Genomic DNA, 17,511 nt, shown 5'->3' on the forward strand with positions numbered 1-17,511 from the left:
CTACCTAATAACTATTTTCCCAAATATTTTTTGAGGGGGTACTTTCTGAGAATGAAGAAAGCAAGAATTACTGGGTGTTTTTTAAACATAGCTATAAAATGAAGAGGAACTGGTAACATCTACCTCTTATAAAAATCTGTTGATTCTTGCTGGTTAAGGTTGTTGTACATCTAAATTATCTTTTCTGACTGGAAGAACTGAAATATCTATGCTCCAGTACCCTGCATAACAATTCTAAGGTGCTCCCTTCCCTATCCGCAAAATTTGTGGGACCCCCCCACCCCCCACCCCCCACCCCCCATTTATATCAAGGAACAATTTGTGATTTTAAGGAAGTTTAGGAAGATACCGGAGACCAGCTTCCCTCAAGCAGAGATCAGTCAAATGTTACTTTTGTACATCTTGTCAGTTTTTCTTTTGATCTGGGGAGAACTGTGCATCCATCAGTGGATGGGTTGAAGAGCATTGGCACTGAAGAACAACTTATGCAGCAAAAAGGAGGTCCAAAGAAAATTAGACCTCTCTCACTGCCCTGCATTCTTTTGGATTGTAGTTATGCACAGTTGGAACATGCCTGAGCTTTTTTTGTTTGTTTGTTTGTTTGAGGGCTTTTCTTCAGGGCTGGTTTTTTTCTGAATCACCACTGATTTTGTAGGGTGTAATACTGCAAAACCTTGTTGGCCGAGCCTGTAGTCAGTGAGGTATGCTGGGATCAGCTTCTGCAAAGTGGTGATAGCCGCAGACAGCTCACAGCTGCAGGGGATCAGCGACTATAGGAGCCGTTGCACAAGTGGGGCTTCAGCGGTGAGTAAGCCCTGAAGATACAGTCTTGTTTCAATTAAACAGTTGCATAACTCCAGTGCCTAGCGAGGCGCGGGATTAGTGCCTGTGCTCTCAGGGTAGGAAAACAGTGAAGCATGTGCTGAAATACTTGCTGAATCACCAGTGAAAATCTGCAAGACCGGACTTCAGTATTTTCACTCTTCTTCTTCTTCACACTGGCGCTGTATCTTCCCCCTGATGGCTACAGATTTATTCACATATTAACTTCCATGTTACAGCTTCCAGTGAATGCTAATTCCTTTCTCAGAATTTTAAGATTTTCGTAAAATAAGAAGTTTTTTGAAGTTAATGAAATACAAACGACATGCACAGTTCGAATTAGGTTACTGCTGCATGATGGTTTCTTGGGATGGAATTTACTTAACCTAATTTTCAGACATCTGCAGTGTAGGTACAAATACCATTGCTTGCCTTCTGGATTCCAGTTATAGTCACTGGAGGTCTAATATGGGGAGATCAGACCCCTTTGTCTGATCAGATTCAAACATCTGCTTCAGATGAAAGGATTACACTGTTAACTCCATTGTCCAGCTTTTCATTGATTGCGAAGGACTTGCTCAGGTGTAGATGCCCACATTTAGCCAGATACAACCCACTTTTAGTAAAGTGACAATATGGTGCAGGGTAGCATCTGTTCCATTGCTTGCGTGTTTAGAATGATCATCAGCATATCTGTGTATTATAGCTGCTTGTGTACATAAAGGTAGAACAATATCTAGACAGATGGAAACCTCATGCACAGGTTTTTAATTCTGTGACATTTACTGTTTACAGAATAAGATCATAGTGGCCTTACCAAAACAAATGTCTACAATTTTAATCTCCAGGGGGTATGCTTCTCAGTCACTTATGAAGAGAAATCATGTTCCTGTTTGCCCTATGATTTATAGGGGGTGGGTGGGGGGTGGTGGAATTCAATCTTACTATTGTGAGATAAATTTTTGTGTCCAAAAGAGACCAAATTAGTTTCAAGTCTGTGAATAATGTACTGATATTGAAGTCTTTCCCTACTGTTTGGTTCTGGGTTGTTTTTTTTTAAGGAATGGTGCCTTCATGAAGTGTAACTTAAAATATGAAGCCTTATTGGAGTTTAAATACGTCTAAAACTTTTGAGTGAGGAGAATGTATCAGAGCTTTTAATGTGTTTGAAGAAGAGTTTAATAATTTGTTTACTTCTTATCATCATTCCATATCTTACAAGAAAGGTGTAAATTGAGGTCACCTTTCAGAATTAAAAACCAAACAGTTGTGCATAAGCGTGCATTGAAGAGAATGAAAGAAGAGAATTGAAATCGCTAAAAGCTAAAGTAAGAGTACTTATTCTGAGGCACAGATATGTAGTCAACGTAAGGAAATTGCATGTTTTATTTGTTACTCCTTGAACTTCTCGGATGAGGAGTGGGTCTGTTAGACACACAAATTAAGACGGCATGTTCCTGAGTTTCTCTAATGCTTTGGGATCAAGGCCTGGATTAAATGCTTGTTTCAAACCCAAATGATGAGAAGCTTTACCACCCATCTCTAGCATGCCAGCCAGACTTGAGGCCTCACCAAGACTTCTCAAGCACAAGATATCTCAAAACCAGTTTATCTAGAATGATCCAGAATAAACAGGATGTTTAAAGGAATTGCTACTGGTTTGGTCCAGATGTTTTTACTGAGTGGGTTCAAATACAAGCTACTAAGTATCAGAATAATAACTGACTTTTTTTTTCTGGTGATAATGTTATATCAAGTGTCCTAGTCTTCTGTATCATAGAAGGTGCCAGAAAAATAAGGTGACTTTGGGACCCATCTCCAAATATCTAGTCTTCCACTTCTGCCTCAGAAAATCCTGTTTAACCTGTTCATAGGGCCAAATCTAAAACCTGCTGTAGTTAGGGAGTTGTGTCCATTGATTTTGACAGGGTTTAGATCCAACAAGTCAATAAGCAGTGCTGTAGATTTTGCAAAGAAGAAGCTGCTCTAAGAGTAGAAAATAAGAAATTACTAAGAAATTGTAGAGACATGCCACCTTCCGCTAAGAGTACATTATGAATATTTTCAATTTAAAAAACTTTCTGCTCAAATATATTTTTTAACTTGTGAAAGTTTTAACCTCTGCCTTTTGAGAGAGACTAGAAAGCATTTTGGCTGCTTATTTAATGTGGAAAAACTCAGAACTGCAATGAAATGTAAAAAAAAATAATCAGATGCTTTGAAGTATTAAATACCTACTGTTCTTTAAAAATGCACACTAATAAGAGATCTTTCTCCTTGCTTACACTTTATGTAACTAATTCCTTTTCCCATTTTCATTACTAGGAATTATTGTGGAAATAGGAAATTTGTACCATAGGTCTTCATTTATTCCCTGGGAGTAGCTTAGCTTGTGTTGACGTTGACTTGTCCCATCCTCATTAAAATTACGCATCATGTATCGGATTGTTCAAAAAATAAGAACAGGAGCAGGTGAACCACAACTTCAGAAGATATTCTGAGAACCTCTCAGCAAAGCAGGCTTACTTTGCTAGAATAATCAGAATTTTGTAAGGGAAACTTTTTCATTTTCTATCTCTTTCACATAGAGAAGATTTTCTTACACATTATGTTACTTATTTATATGTTTTCTGTGTGTTATATGACTAGTGAAAGATGCATTTTAAAATTATATTTTCAAATGTCAGTATTTTATGCACTGGTTCTTAAATTATGATTCAAATGATCATGCTAAAAACAATTGAATAGCTAAGCTTCATTCTGTATCTTTGCAAGTGCAGTAAATCGCAAGTGGCGAGTACTTCTAATTATGAATGGCTTCTCCCTGGCGGTGCCATCCAGTCAGTATTTTCAGGTCCGTGGCATCCCAGCTGCTGCATTCCTCTCTTACTCCTTGCCCTACTACACATTCACCCGATGTAGACTAGTAATTAGTCCCATGTTTTATGTAAGGATGTAAGCGATGGAAACTAGAGTGAGGTGTATCTTTTGAGTGAGCGTGGATGGGGAAAGAGGAGCCCAGTTAGTTGTGTGGTGTCACAGAGCAGAGTTTATTTCCTGGAAATTACAGGGGGGAAAACTGGTGAAACTGAAAACTGTAGGAGGTTTGGGTTGGTATTTTTAGTGAACAGAGGGATTTAGAAGTCTTACATGTTGACTTGAAAGAGGCAACAAGTTACTGATTTTACAATAGATCATCTTTGTGAGAGAGCACTCCCCAGTCAAACTTCTCTTCTATTTCTCTGGAAAGCTAAAATACCTTGTATTATCAAACCAAGGACTGGAATATGGCAATAATGTCTGAGTGATTGGGAATGGTAGGAAACAGAAGGTAGGCAGGCTCTTTGCTTGCAATGGAGGGAGGTCTTTACTGGATTTTTTTAGGTGTCAGGACATATTCATAAATGACCTCTAAAAGAGTCATAGAGGGGTATCAATGAGGTGGCAAGTTTGCTAAAAATACAGAGCTGCTTCGGTAATAAGGGTGAAGCTGAATGGTGGAGAAAAGTGATGCACATATTAAAGATACATCTTCATGTCTCCCACTTGGTTTTCCAAATTACTCCTACTGGCATCACACTTTTCACAAGCAATACAAATGTAAGGCTTTCAGAAAAATGAAAAAGTAGGGACAGTCCAAAGCAAACAATTCAATATTAAGCAAGACAGGGCTGCTCTGCCTCTTGCATTTTCTATTGCTTTATCTTACTCTTTAGAAATCTTGGCTGTTTTATTTCTCAAGGTAGTTGCTGCCAGATTTTCTTTTTTCTTTGCTGAAATAACACAGAATCTAGTCTCTTTACAGAAAAGTTAAGTTCAATTTACTGTAGCACACCAGAGATCTAAGAAGGTGAAATCAGTCATTCTGTATTGGTAGTAGTGTATCTGTGACAGTTCCTAGAACCACATCAGAGGTTGGTTTGGAAGTGAACAGGATGCTGAAAACAGCTAGTGCTGAGCCTACTTAACTGCTAGAGGCCACTGATGTAGTAAAATTTGCATGAGATTTTACTTATTTCTTGGGGAAAGTACTGGCTAACCTGAATTACTGAATCCCTTGCAACTCCACCTTCTAATAAGAACTCATAAACTTAGCAGAGACAATTCTGAAACAATTCAAACACAGTAATTGCAACAGGCACGAACTACTGTTCTGGTAAACGCCTATTTCCTGAGAAACACTGTGAAAAAGCTCTTAATTATGCAGTTTTATTTAAAAAATAAAGCGCATGGTAGGACACGGTAATTCCAATATATTTTAACTTTGTAGCATTCAGTGTTAGTACCTCGGGTTAAGAAGTTTTGTAGAAAAGAAGTACTCATGTAGAAAAGGAAAGCCAGTGCCCTGCTGCAGAAACATTCCTCTCTTGTAGCCCACAGAAGTACAGCACTAATTACTGTCTTGTTGATGTATTTGTCCAGATAACAATTGTGGGTTTAAATAAAGTAATTATCTAAGGGCTTACTCTGCTGTGCCCTTCACTGTGACAAGTGCTATCTTCTGCCCTAAGCCTGCTTGCTGAGGTCTTACGAATGCTGCTGAAAATTTGGCACACAAAATGAAACATTTATATCACTAAGTGAACAGTCTGTCACCTACAAGTGGGAGAGTATATAGTTTGGGTAGCATAGTCTTTTTTTATCTGCTTGTAGTCTGACTTAGCTATCTGACAGAAATCTATATTTTACATCACTGGATCTGCAAAATAAACCTGCTAAATTAATAGGAGATAAACTCACCATTTTATTTTAGAAAGATACTAGTACGCATTTGGCAATTCTTGTTCACTATAGCAGAGAAGTGCAGCATATGCCATGACGACAGTTCAGCATCTGCAAAATTACGACCTTGCTCTCTCTTTTCAGTGCATGCTTGATGGCTGATCAATAAGCACTTTGGAGACTAATTAAAGTCAGTTCAGTGATGGATACTCTCACAAGATAGTCTATCAGTTCAGCAGTTTGGTGGACATTTGACAAGCACTGTTGCTTATGTCATTAGCTTGTTTGTGGTTTGAATAACGGTTCTATGGTTCTGTTACATATTCACGTATCGGACATCTGTGGATCTCAGAACTCTTCACACCGTAAGTCTCTTTACAAGAACTAGGCAAGCCTGATACCGTCTTTTATAGTATCTAACAATCTTTTAAAAATTCCAGGGAGAAAAGATGGTATAATGTTAAGGCAAAGGGTCATATATGCAATTTTGCATCCAAATTCTAAGCTAATTTGTTGAGGAAGTGTGCACTAAAATACTTCATAGCCAGCTCCCTAGCCTGTTCCCATTTATTTTCCATGTGTGTCTTTCTAGTGCTTTTTCAAGTTTAAGTTAGCTGCTACAAAATTAGCTCTTAAAAAACATGAACATGGACAAATCATGGAAAAGGCTGGAGCTGTCAGCTTTCCCCAGAGGCTTGCAAAACAATGATGTCACTAGTGCATGAGATAAGCACAGCTATCAACATAAACTGGACAGGAGTCAAATACATCTCTGTACATAGTTTGTATTGATTTCTAAGCTAGTGTGGCTTGGGTAGAACTGTCGTCCAGCCCTGTGAACACTGCCAAAGGGAGGGCTTCTTTTTCAATTTTAGTTATCTCAGGAATTTGTACCAAGAACTTGTGCACAGTTTGTTGTGAGAACATGGATTTCAAGTAGACATCTTGGTTCCTGATAGAAACTATAAGCTCCATGTAGTTCTCACACAAAACTTGACTTTCAAACAGTGTGGAGTGAGACAGTCTGGATTTAGTAGCATATTTATTGTAAGCAGGCAGTGACAGGAAGAAATACTCTTCAGTGTTGTGAGGTTAGCAGAGTCAGCATGGAGACATCTGAGCCTCTTGGTGAGAGCTAGTAGTGATACACTTGTATTCCTTAACACAACAAGGAGGCAAGCTGAATTCTCATAGCCACTGCAGAAGGACATTTATGCCCGGCTGGGTAGGCTATGTGGCACTCAGAAATACTGTTTGAAAAACTTCAGTGCTTACTGCTTTTGGCAAGCAGAACAAATCCTTGCTTCACCACTTAAGTCAGATGCTTTGAGATGTGCTGTTAGGAAAGTGTGAGATGATATTGTTCCCTTTGCAGGCAGAAAAACAGAGAGAGTACAAAAGAAAATATTTTTTCTAGGTGGTAAGACACATGGGTTAGTCTTGTCCCACCAACTAAAAAGTCTGTGGAGCTGACACAGAACAAATGATAAAAAAATAAAAGCAAACTCCTGTAGCCTTCTGTAAAGAAGCACTCAAAAAACTGAATAAAAAGGACAAAGGAGAAGGACAAAACCTTGATTTTAATTTCCTTTTCCCATAATTTTTAATAGAGACATATCTCTTGTGCTTCTCAGAATTACTTTATAAATCATTTCTTTAAGAAGTGCATTTCTTCTCTTTGCAGTAATTCTTTTATTTCCATGTGGCTGTATGAGTTAGAACCCCAAGGCACAGTTATTGACAACTTTAGGAACGCCTTTGTAACAGTGCAGGATATAGGAGGCTGAACATGCCATTTGGTTAAGCCAGGAACCGTGCAGACCTCAGCTCTGCAGGCTTGCCTTCTCTTCCCAGCCTGGCTTTGTTCATCTTCTGGTTGTTGCGTCATCCGTATAGACTGAGCTGCTGGGGCAGCGGCTGTTCCCAGCAGGTGCAGGCAGTGCTCGGGCAGAGAGCTCTGCACTCTGGTCAGGCCTTGAAGCGCAACTGTGCTGTAAAATAGCAGCAGCAGCAGCAACACTAAGCCCTGCTCCAGGCAGCTTGGTTTTTTTCAGCAGAGAGCTGTAAACATATGTTTCTAAAAATTAAAACAAGGCCACTCTTTTTGATGGGCGTCTCCAACTGTTTTACCTTCCTACAGAAAGTTACTGAAGTTGCCTGTTTAATTTTTAATATCAATACTATTTCAGTTGTATCATTAGCATGGCATCAGTATTAAAGTGGCATACACAGTTATGGTATATAACATAGGCATAATATACATGGTTATGCAAAATTGCAACTCTCTAAAAGGTTCTTTCTGTTGCACAGGACTTTAAATATGCATCAGTTCAGCCATCACCCAACACAATGTGCAGTTGGTTTGTGTCAATCCACACTAAGCCATGCTGCAGTGAACTTGCACTATCTAGCTTTAGTGTCCCCCATGTTGCCTCTCTATGGATGCTCCTTAGCCTGGCCTGACTACTCAGTTACAAAAAGTACTCCTCTCCCTAGGGAGTATTTCTGGGCAGCTCCCCAATCTAGTCCATCTCTCCCATGGGTCACACAAAGCTTTGCTGAGGAACAGCCAGTTTGATTCCTCCCTGACTGTGTCCTTTGGAGGAGATGTAAATGGCTTGCGTGGCCTTGGCCCAAAGATAACATCTGCTGGTGAGAGCTCTGGCACCCTGTGAAGAAAAGAGGAGGCTGCCATCCGCCTGAGGATACCTTCCTGCTTTGTTCCTTGCTTGAAACTTAAGACTATAACAACAACAACAAAACAAACAAAAAAACCCCAACAAAATAAAGCAAAAGGCTGGGGACAGTGGGAAGAGGCTTTCTTTTCTGGAAGGGGGCAGAGACAGCCCTCCCCAGCAGAGGTGGGTGGTTTGTGGTTGCTTGCTGCCCACTACACAGCATTCAAGATGAGGCTTTTCTTGCTTGAAAAAGAAAGGGTGGACTGGGCTGAACCAGTCCCTCTCCTTCTTTGTGGTCTGTGCAAGCGCATATTTGCAGGCTAGCCGCCCAAGCTCTCTTGGCTGCAGAGCCAGCATGTGTGTAAAGGGAAGATAATGGTATTAACTGGGGGGCTATGGCGAAAGCGTCTGACATATTTACCAGGAAACTCCTTCTCCAGCTCTCATCTGGTTTTACATTGTGCCCAATCTGCTGGCTGCACAGTTGGGAGCCACTTCATCCCAGGCTGTGGACAGCCACCCAGCTGGCTGGGGATGTGCTCCCAGACCAAAGCTTCCTGTTGGCTTCCTGCTTCCTTCCCCTTTCCTCAGTGCTGACGGTTCTTCCTCTTTCAAACATTCAGTGTCCACAGCTGAGCTGTTAACTTAGCTCTGAGTAAGTCAGATAGATATGGCACTGATATGGCTTTAGTTTTATTGCTCCTTATTTCAGGTTTTCACTTAAAGACAATAATCCTGAAGTTTAATAAGAAGGATTTTGCTCTTCCCTATCAGAGCAATGAAAAAAAAAATCCCTATTGGGATACTATTAAATAAATTAGAAAAGATAAATGCAACCAGAAGTCCTTAGTCTCTGTTGGCTAAGAAACTTATCCAAGGTTCACATGTATAAGAGAACATTTTACCCAGCAACCCTGTGACTTTTTTGTAGATACCTTTGTATTTTCATTTTCTCCTAACTCTCCTTTGACTCTTGTCTTTTGCAGGTCATGAAAACATACCACATGTATCATGCAGAGAGCATCAGTGCAGAAAGCAAACTGAAGGAGGCAGAGAAGCAAGAAGAAAAACAGATTGGGAGGTCAGGGGACCCTGTTTTTCACATTCGACTAGAAGAAAGGCACCAGAGACGGAGCTCTGTGAAAAAGATTGAAAAAATGAAGGAAAAAGTAAATATTCCTTTTATTTAGATTCATTTGAAGTAAATTCAGTGCATTTCTGACTTTCTTTAGCATGATTTTAGACAGAGAAGTCCAGCTGAGAAATAAAATCAAACAAGGTACACGTAATAAACTAGCAGTGAGTTATAGATAACTTAATTGCAGTTCAGAGAGGGGAATACTCTATTCCCAGTATAATTCTTACAATATGGTTTGTCACATTTGAAACAAAATACTAAGTCATCACTTTGTATTACACTTGTATGCATAACAGGCTGGCAGTTAAGATTCTTTCTTGTTAATAGGAATATGTGCTTGAATTGTTACCGGTTTTGCTACGTATGAAAAATGAAGTAATTCAAATACATTACTATACAATCTCTTTCCTAGCGTCAAGCAAAATATTCTGAAAACAAGCTGAAATCTATTAAGGCCCGTAATGAATACCTGCTCACCCTTGAAGCAACCAATGCATCCGTTTTCAAGTATTATATTCATGACCTTTCAGATTTAATTGACGTAAGTATTGGCACATTTGTTTTTATGGTTGTTCTGTTCAGGAATAATGCTTTTTTCTTTTTTTTCATTTTCAAAGGGAATACATTAGTCATATGGTTTGCTTACAATATGCTTATCATTTATAATATTTTATGATACAATCAGCAGATTTTCCCTTTAGCTTTGTATTTCACAAAATAAAATGTCAATAACATGCTGAACCTATTCCTTTGAAGTTAGAACATCATGTTTTCTCCCCATGCAACAAGAGAAAGTTTGGCAGGAATAACACAAGAAGGTAGACATTTCCATTTTGTACTATAAAAGGATTTCTGGGGTACAGATACTTTTTACGAGTTAATCTTTGTAAATGGGCATCTAATAATGGTATTTAATTCAAAAGAAGGCATTTCCTCTGTGATTTCAAAATAATTTAGTTTCATACATTTACTCATTTAATCAAATATATAGTGCTTTTTCTTCTTATTTCATGTAGTTTGCAGAACAGACACAATCAATCCTGTACTCTATACTGTCAACAGAATTGTTACTGATTTCAGTTAAGTTATTCCTGTAAGAACATCCTAGGAGAGTAAGGTTAGACACTGATGTTAACTTGTACCAGCATTTGGTCTCCAGAACCTGTATCACTGGCATTTTTGCATGATACAGAGGGAGTGTCCCACATTCTATTATGTCCCACCCTCTTCATAATTTGACTACATATTTGGTAGAGAAAAATTGGAGACAGCAAACGCAAGCTCAACAATATTCTTTCACAAGCAGTGTAGTGTTAAATAAGTTGGTGGGTACAACCCTGTGCCCCACATGAAATCATAGATATTTGAATATACTTTCTACTGCAACAGTAGTTACAGCAGTAAGCGACATTCACATACAGTCATTTCTGGTGGGATGTTCATCACAAAAATAAGCCAGCTAAGCTCTGGTTTATGATACAGCATAAATTAATAGAGCATTTGACAAGAGGTTTCCTCATTTCTGCTGTCTGGAGAAGCAAAGCTTGATAGAGAAAGGGGAAAAAGCCTGTTTGAGATGAATGGACTACAACAGCTGCATATATGTGTTTTATTATATGTTTTCTAAACGCTGAGAGTGAGTTTTCGTTGTCATTTCTGTTTTTTCTGTAATTTATAAAATCTTGCCTGATTTTGTTATAACATTTTCCTTTTCCCTCTCAACGTTTTTTCCCTGGTTTTGCTTCATTTTTTTCTTGCTTTCTTATAAGAGATGGCAATGTATCTTTTTTGTGTTTTCAGTATTTCTTGCTGTCTTTATCTCAACATTTCTGGATTCTTCCTCTTTCCTACTCACCGTTGCATGTTTCGTCTCTTCTGATTTCTTCTGGTTTATTCTGCTGTATTCTGTCCCTGTCTAAGCTACACCCATGCACCTACTCGTCCTGCTCCACCCACCTGACCTGCCCAGGCAAATGAAAACATTTACCAGGATCCCAATAGACAGATGACCAGGGCAGAAGACTTAAGGACAAGCAGGATACTTGCTAGGGTACCACCCAAGTGAGTTGTCCCTACCTAAGGGAATGTTTTCCTAATACTACTTAAAGGATGATGGATTTTTATCCTCTGGTTAGGGTGTGTCTGATAAATATGAACTTTATGAGTTCTTCTTGACTGCTGGAAGGAAGGAAAGGTCCCTTTCCCTCTCTTTGCAGCACCCCTACCCCTTCAGAAGCTGGAAAGATGCTCATGTTGCTTTCTCTCCTGCCTTCCCTTTTGGAGCTCTCATTTCCCAGTGAATGTCTCCATGCATGTTTCTGCTTGGTCAGAACTTTCTCAGGTTGGAAAATGCACCTGGTTCTTAGCCATTTCATTGATGTCCACAGAGGTTGCCATAGCAGTGAAAGCTCAGGGGAGGAACCACACAGCCCTGGAGCTTCACAAAGAATTGCAAGGGGAGAAGTGAAGCACTCTGCGTACATATACAAAGGCAATACTCTTTGGAGTTAGTGTATGTAAAGATATTTACACAACCATGAAGACTAGAGCTTTCTAACTGCTAGTTTTTAATATAAATATATATTCTACAATATTCAGTACCACAGGAAAATGATACCTACTTTGTGTGGCTTTTTCCAGCTGTGGACCAATGTAGACAATAACATTCTTTTGGCAAAATGGCTTTAGAATTACTCTTCCCTAAGGAATTTAAATGGAAAGTCTAGCTGCCCTTTCCATCACTGTTTTGTAAGAGTAGGCTGTAAACATGTGCAACCAGAATTTGCTTCAGAGCCGATTTAATCCAATTGTGAGCTTGTTTAAATGGTGTCTTTCAGACATTTGTATTTAATTAGAATATGCTGTGAAAGTGTTGGTATCTAGACAGAGTGTTTGCTATTTGACAAAGGAAACGCTTTTTGTAAATGCAAGAGTCTTGGCAAGATTTTGGGGTTATATCATTGGAATGTGAGACGTGCTTCCCACTGGCCATATGTTGCAACAGTCCAGGCTATCTCAGTCTGTAAATCTATTAATGTCATGGTACAATTTGGAGTTTTCAGAGCAGTAGTGGCGATTTAATTCTTTGCCCTCTCTGTTTTGTCCCCATCTGCCTGACAGACTTTCTGTACTTTCCTGAACTCTCTCTCTGCCTGTGCAGAAGGGGATTACCTCTCCTGTGTCTGAATACCAGTTAACATGGAAGATATTTAGATCTCCCTGAGCTGTTGGTGTTGCCCATAAATGAAACAGAATGTTTTCCTACATTACTGAAAAATAAGTCTGATAAAAGTGGGATAAATACATGAAGGAATGTGGTGAACTGTTCAGTGATTTTTTTTGCAACAAGATTGGGGAGGGTTGTGGGACTTATTTTTTTACAAAAAAAAAATTACTGTTTTTTCATTTGGTTTCCACTGCATTTTCCATTTGTGAGGCTCATATGGTAAATCCTGAATTACAGTTCCTCAGCTGAACTCGGTCTGAACTGATCAACCCCTTCATTTCATTAACAAGGCTCAGGGCTTCTGTCTTAAAATGATGACGTGTTGTTCATCTTAAGCTCTTGTGATAAAAGCAAGATAAAAATATTGCTGGATGTTTTAATGCATTTAGTGAGCTGAGGGTTGGGACCAACATTTGCAGAGAAGTAGGGAGACAAACAGGATTTGATATGCACAGTATATCCTTTGCATATTGTACTAGAGGAATTGGAATTTTCTGTTGAGTATTTCTTTTCTGCTGACAGTGTAGTAGGGTCTAGTTCAAATAGAGGACAGGATTAGTTTTTTTCTTTATTGGTATCATGTAGAAAATAGTAAAGGTTACTTTTTAGCTAAATTAAATAAGCTTTGCCTAGTATGTAGATTATTTTTTTTTAATTGTGGGATTCAGAGGAGCAACAGAGTACATACCTCTGCTAATCTGTTAGTACCGACATCTGTCTGTATGGCACATACTATTACTCATTTAGGTGAAGATTTCCATGTAATTGGGTTTGTTAGATTTATCTGGGTATAAAAGGAAGGTAGGGACCTTTTTTCAGACTTAGTGTGCACTCATATGATCTGAAAATAAATGCTAGGAAATAGTGATCAAAAACAATTTGACTATAGTCCTGCTGCTGGAATAAATAAAATATTCATGTGTTGATCTTTTTTGAGTGGAGTTTCTGAATCTCTAATTGCAGTCTGCATGCTTTGGATGGTTAAGAACTTAGGGAGCATTTAGCTATTATGAACTTAATTTATTCTGTAAAGGTTCTTTGTTTATCATTCATGGAACCAAGTCTAAAACTAGGGTAAAGTGTGTGCAGCTCACAATCTTTATTACATAAGTTCTCATAAATATGATATGTGCAGCCAGATCCCTTTGATTTGAATGTTGATGTCTGTGTAACAGGATGATTAGAAAGTGACTTACTCAGAGGTTAAGGCTTTTTTAATGAATTTCTCTCTGCATTGGCATTAGAATTTTATTATTATTCCTGAAATGAAATGAAGAGCAGCTTGGTTGTTTGGTTGAAGCTCTGTGCTAAGCATTGCAGTTTGTTTTGTTCAAGCCTAAATATACTCTGGGGTGCAATAAAGACAGTAAATGCTCTTGAGACTGCTTCAGATTTAATTCCAAATAAGAATAAAATGCAAATTACAAAATTAATTTTTCACACATATCCCAAATGCATCACTCATCTCCCTCCACTTTGCCCAACCAAAAGTCTTTATGAGTCCAGAAATGCAATAAAACTCGGTCTATGACTTCATTCTCTCATTTCTCATCTTCATGTCTTACTGCAGCAACTGACATCTCTCTAGCCCATAGGCTGGTAGCAGATCTCATTAGCCATCCAGCCTGTAGCTGGATGCTGATTAGTCAACCTCAAAAATTCATATTTGTTTTGGCTAACAGTGTGGTTGCTTGCTTCAGCTTTGCATATCTTTCTACAAATCTACAGATTTTTCCTGAAAGTCATATAAATGTGCATGCAGGGGTGTGTGTTTGTGTGTATATCTGCGTACATATGTGCTTTTTTGCAACACCAGAAAGGTTGGTGATGTTTTTTTCCAAGCGTGGTCAGACAGGATGTAGTGATGACAGCAGTTTAGTGGCAGTACCTTAAATTTTTAGTCTTAGTAATGAACAAATACCCCAAATGCCATCTCTATTATAGACAATTCTCTTTCTAAACCATCACTAGTACTAGCAGATTGAAACAATACTTTTCTTTCTGAATAGCCATGAGTTGATATTGTGACAGAGCCATTCCCTAGTGAAAATTATCTTTGTCTCAAAATTTTTGAGAAAGTGAGCTATGGTCTGGCAGAAGTAAAAGTTGTGATGTCTGAGTGTTTATTTTTGCTTTTTAAAAATAACTTCCTCATACAAATTCTATTTTTACTGAAATTGTTGAAGCAAAATTCCAAATTCAGGCATTTTAAATTCCGTTCAAAGAGTGCTGGTGATAAGGCATTAGTTCAGGTTCTGGATTTAGTTCGTTTGCTCTGCTGGCATTGACATTGCAAGAAAATGCCTTAGTTTGGCAGGATGTTCTGCTTCACTTGAAGAATCCTTCTTGGCCGAGAGGCCGTCTTTGTTACCCTGTTCAGCTGTCATCGCCTGTAAAAGATGACCATGGTGATAGTTACTGAGTAGATTAAGGGTTAAACAATGAAGTTCTTGGTACCGTCACAGCATAAAGGCTACAATCTTGTATTCCAACTTGCAAAAATCTGCATCAGAAACCCGCACAGCTCTAATTGTAAATCAATAAACTTTCTATTAATACTCAGATTAATCCTCTAGAACCAAAATTTGGGCTCTAGATGCCTGTAGTTTCATAATGCATGGATAGTTGGCCATGCTAAAACTGGCATTGCCCTCTGTTTCTAATTTCCTCTCAGTTTAATCTTCCATGAATTCTCTCTGAAACTAATGCACATGAAATAAAACAGCTGTCCTGATCCACTTTGTTATCAGCACTTTTAGCCCATCTTTTTCATCCAAGATAGTGAATTAAATATGAGATTCTTACTTGGCATCGAACAAGAGGAAAACACCAAGAGACTTTTCCTTTTAGAAACAATATTTTTTTAGGCTGGAGGTCTTTGAAATATGGATGTGCTTTAGTATAGAAGTTGAGTGGCTGCTTTAGTAAGCGTAGCACAAATTTCCATTCTATAAATGCAATAGAGAGCGGTTAACCTATGTGTCTTTGATTGAACATGACATCTTTTTTTCCATTTTCTTTAAATGGTTCAGCAGATGTTTTTTTGGAGAGCCACTGTCCCATCTGCAGTAACTACCTGGAGGCTAGGACTGAAAGCTTGTTTTTTCTAGAAGCTTTGTTGTGGATAAAACAGCCCTCTGTTGTCAGACTTGGGAGGGCAGTTTGATCACTAGTCATTAGCACACCTAAGGCAAGGTATGAGGAGGGGCTCCTTTCTCTTCTACACACAGGTTTAGGTATGGTGAACAGGTCACATGATTGCATGAATCCTAAGGGTTTATAATAGCTGTGAGGGAGGTATGCATGTAAAGAGTCTACATATAAACCAAACTGTAGTCTACATACCGGTCATACAAACTGAATACAGTGTACAGTGGACTGAATTCAAACTACTTCTTTACCCAACTGCCTCACTTAACTTGTGAGTCCTGCAGGGAGGGATGATTTCAAACTGCGAGTGGGCACCCAGGACAGGGGGCTGGGGGCTGAGGGGTGCCCTGAAGCAGCATGCTCTCTGACTGCCCTGGGCAGGCACTGGCCTCTGACTGGGACAGATCTCTCCTGTTCCCGTAAAGAACATTGCTCTGTTTGCAATGGTAAGCAGACTGATGTGCCCCTGTTGGGGTGACAGAGAGGTTTGCAGTACGTCTGCCATTATCTGGAAACTCACTGAGCAGAAGCTGAGGGTATTGTTTGCTGTGTAATGTGGGGAAAAAACTAAGGAAACAATCACTTGATATGTTACTGCAGTGACATTTTAAAAATATATTCAGCTGTTCCTCTAAAATATTAACCAATCATGAATAATGCAGACCGAGGATGTTTAAAATTCAAGAACAAACACAACTTTATGTTCTACCAATTAGGTTTCAATTACATTCCAGTGTTATTCTCACCCCTAGAAAAAAAGACACAGATTATGACTTTCTGCATTTAGTAACATGATGTACATTGCTGGCTCTGTCTGAGCAGGGGAAATAAGGTGTTTACAGTAAATACATTTTCACTGTCAGGGAAAAACATGGTAAACCATTCCTGTTGCATCAAAAAGCATCTTTGATGGGTCACTAATGCTAGAGGCAGTTGTGGGTGTTTTTGTTTGGGCAAAGACATTGTGAGCAGGAATTGCTTAATTTTCAGCTTGGTGCTGGCATTGACTTCCATGGCAGATTTATGTCAGGCTGGGTTTGCATAGATGGTCTGAGGCTTACATATGACAATAATACTGAAAAGCCCCTTGTGTGGAGTCCCAGATCTTTTCTATGTAAATACAGTGACTGCACATCTGTATCTGATAAACAAATGCAAACATATTGCCGTATATGTACACTTGATCTCTTTTCTAAAACTGTCCTTTGATCTTTGAACAAAATGAGGATACTAAATGCTTACTGTCTTGACCCCAGTGCTGTATTTTAGTTTAGATTATTTTGTAAAATATTTCAAAGGCAGAAGAATTTCAGGACAGCAAATTTTAGTGTAATTTGTGGCTTGGGATATTGCAATGGTGTTCCTCCTTTTTAATTTGTTTTCTTTTCCTTTTCTTGTGTTTTTAGTGTTGCGATCTTGGATACCATGCTAGTCTGAACAGAGCCCTAAGAACATACCTTTCTGCAGAGTATAACCTTGAAACTTCAAGGCATGAGGGCTTAGACATCATTGAAAATGCAGTTGACAGCTTGGAGCCACGAAGTGACAAGCAGAGATTCATGGAAATGTACCCCACTGCTTTTTGTCCACCAATGAAATTTGAGTTCCAATCTCATATGGGTGATGAGGTCTGTATACCAACAAGTATCCCCATGGTGACTGTTTCTTTTTCTATATAACAAGATAGAGAATTAATCTGTTTTTACAAAGAGTTCGGTAAAAGCTGTTATTGCTACCCAAATGCAAGTGGATCAGCCAACATTTTATAAAACTGG

The 17,511-nt window shown here is 38.8% G+C and overlaps 1 protein-coding gene across 3 annotated transcripts in view; it reads left to right on the top strand.

The window, feature by feature from the left end:
• SRGAP1 (SLIT-ROBO Rho GTPase activating protein 1) overlaps window positions 1-17,511 on the top strand; it is a 160,829-nt gene that overhangs the window by 98,909 nt on the left and 44,409 nt on the right. For all 3 annotated transcript variants that reach the window (XM_080390739.1, XM_080390740.1, XM_080390741.1), the window contains exons 5-7: window positions 9,209-9,391; window positions 9,773-9,901; window positions 17,143-17,364. In XM_080390739.1, coding sequence (XP_080246865.1) covers window positions 9,209-9,391; window positions 9,773-9,901; window positions 17,143-17,364 — 534 coding nt within the window. The remainder of the gene's footprint in view (window positions 1-9,208; window positions 9,392-9,772; window positions 9,902-17,142; window positions 17,365-17,511) is intronic.

The sequence above is a fragment of the Falco punctatus genome (assembly GCF_963210335.1).
Source record: "Falco punctatus genome assembly, chromosome: 6".
Taxonomy (NCBI): Eukaryota; Metazoa; Chordata; class Aves; order Falconiformes; family Falconidae; genus Falco; species Falco punctatus.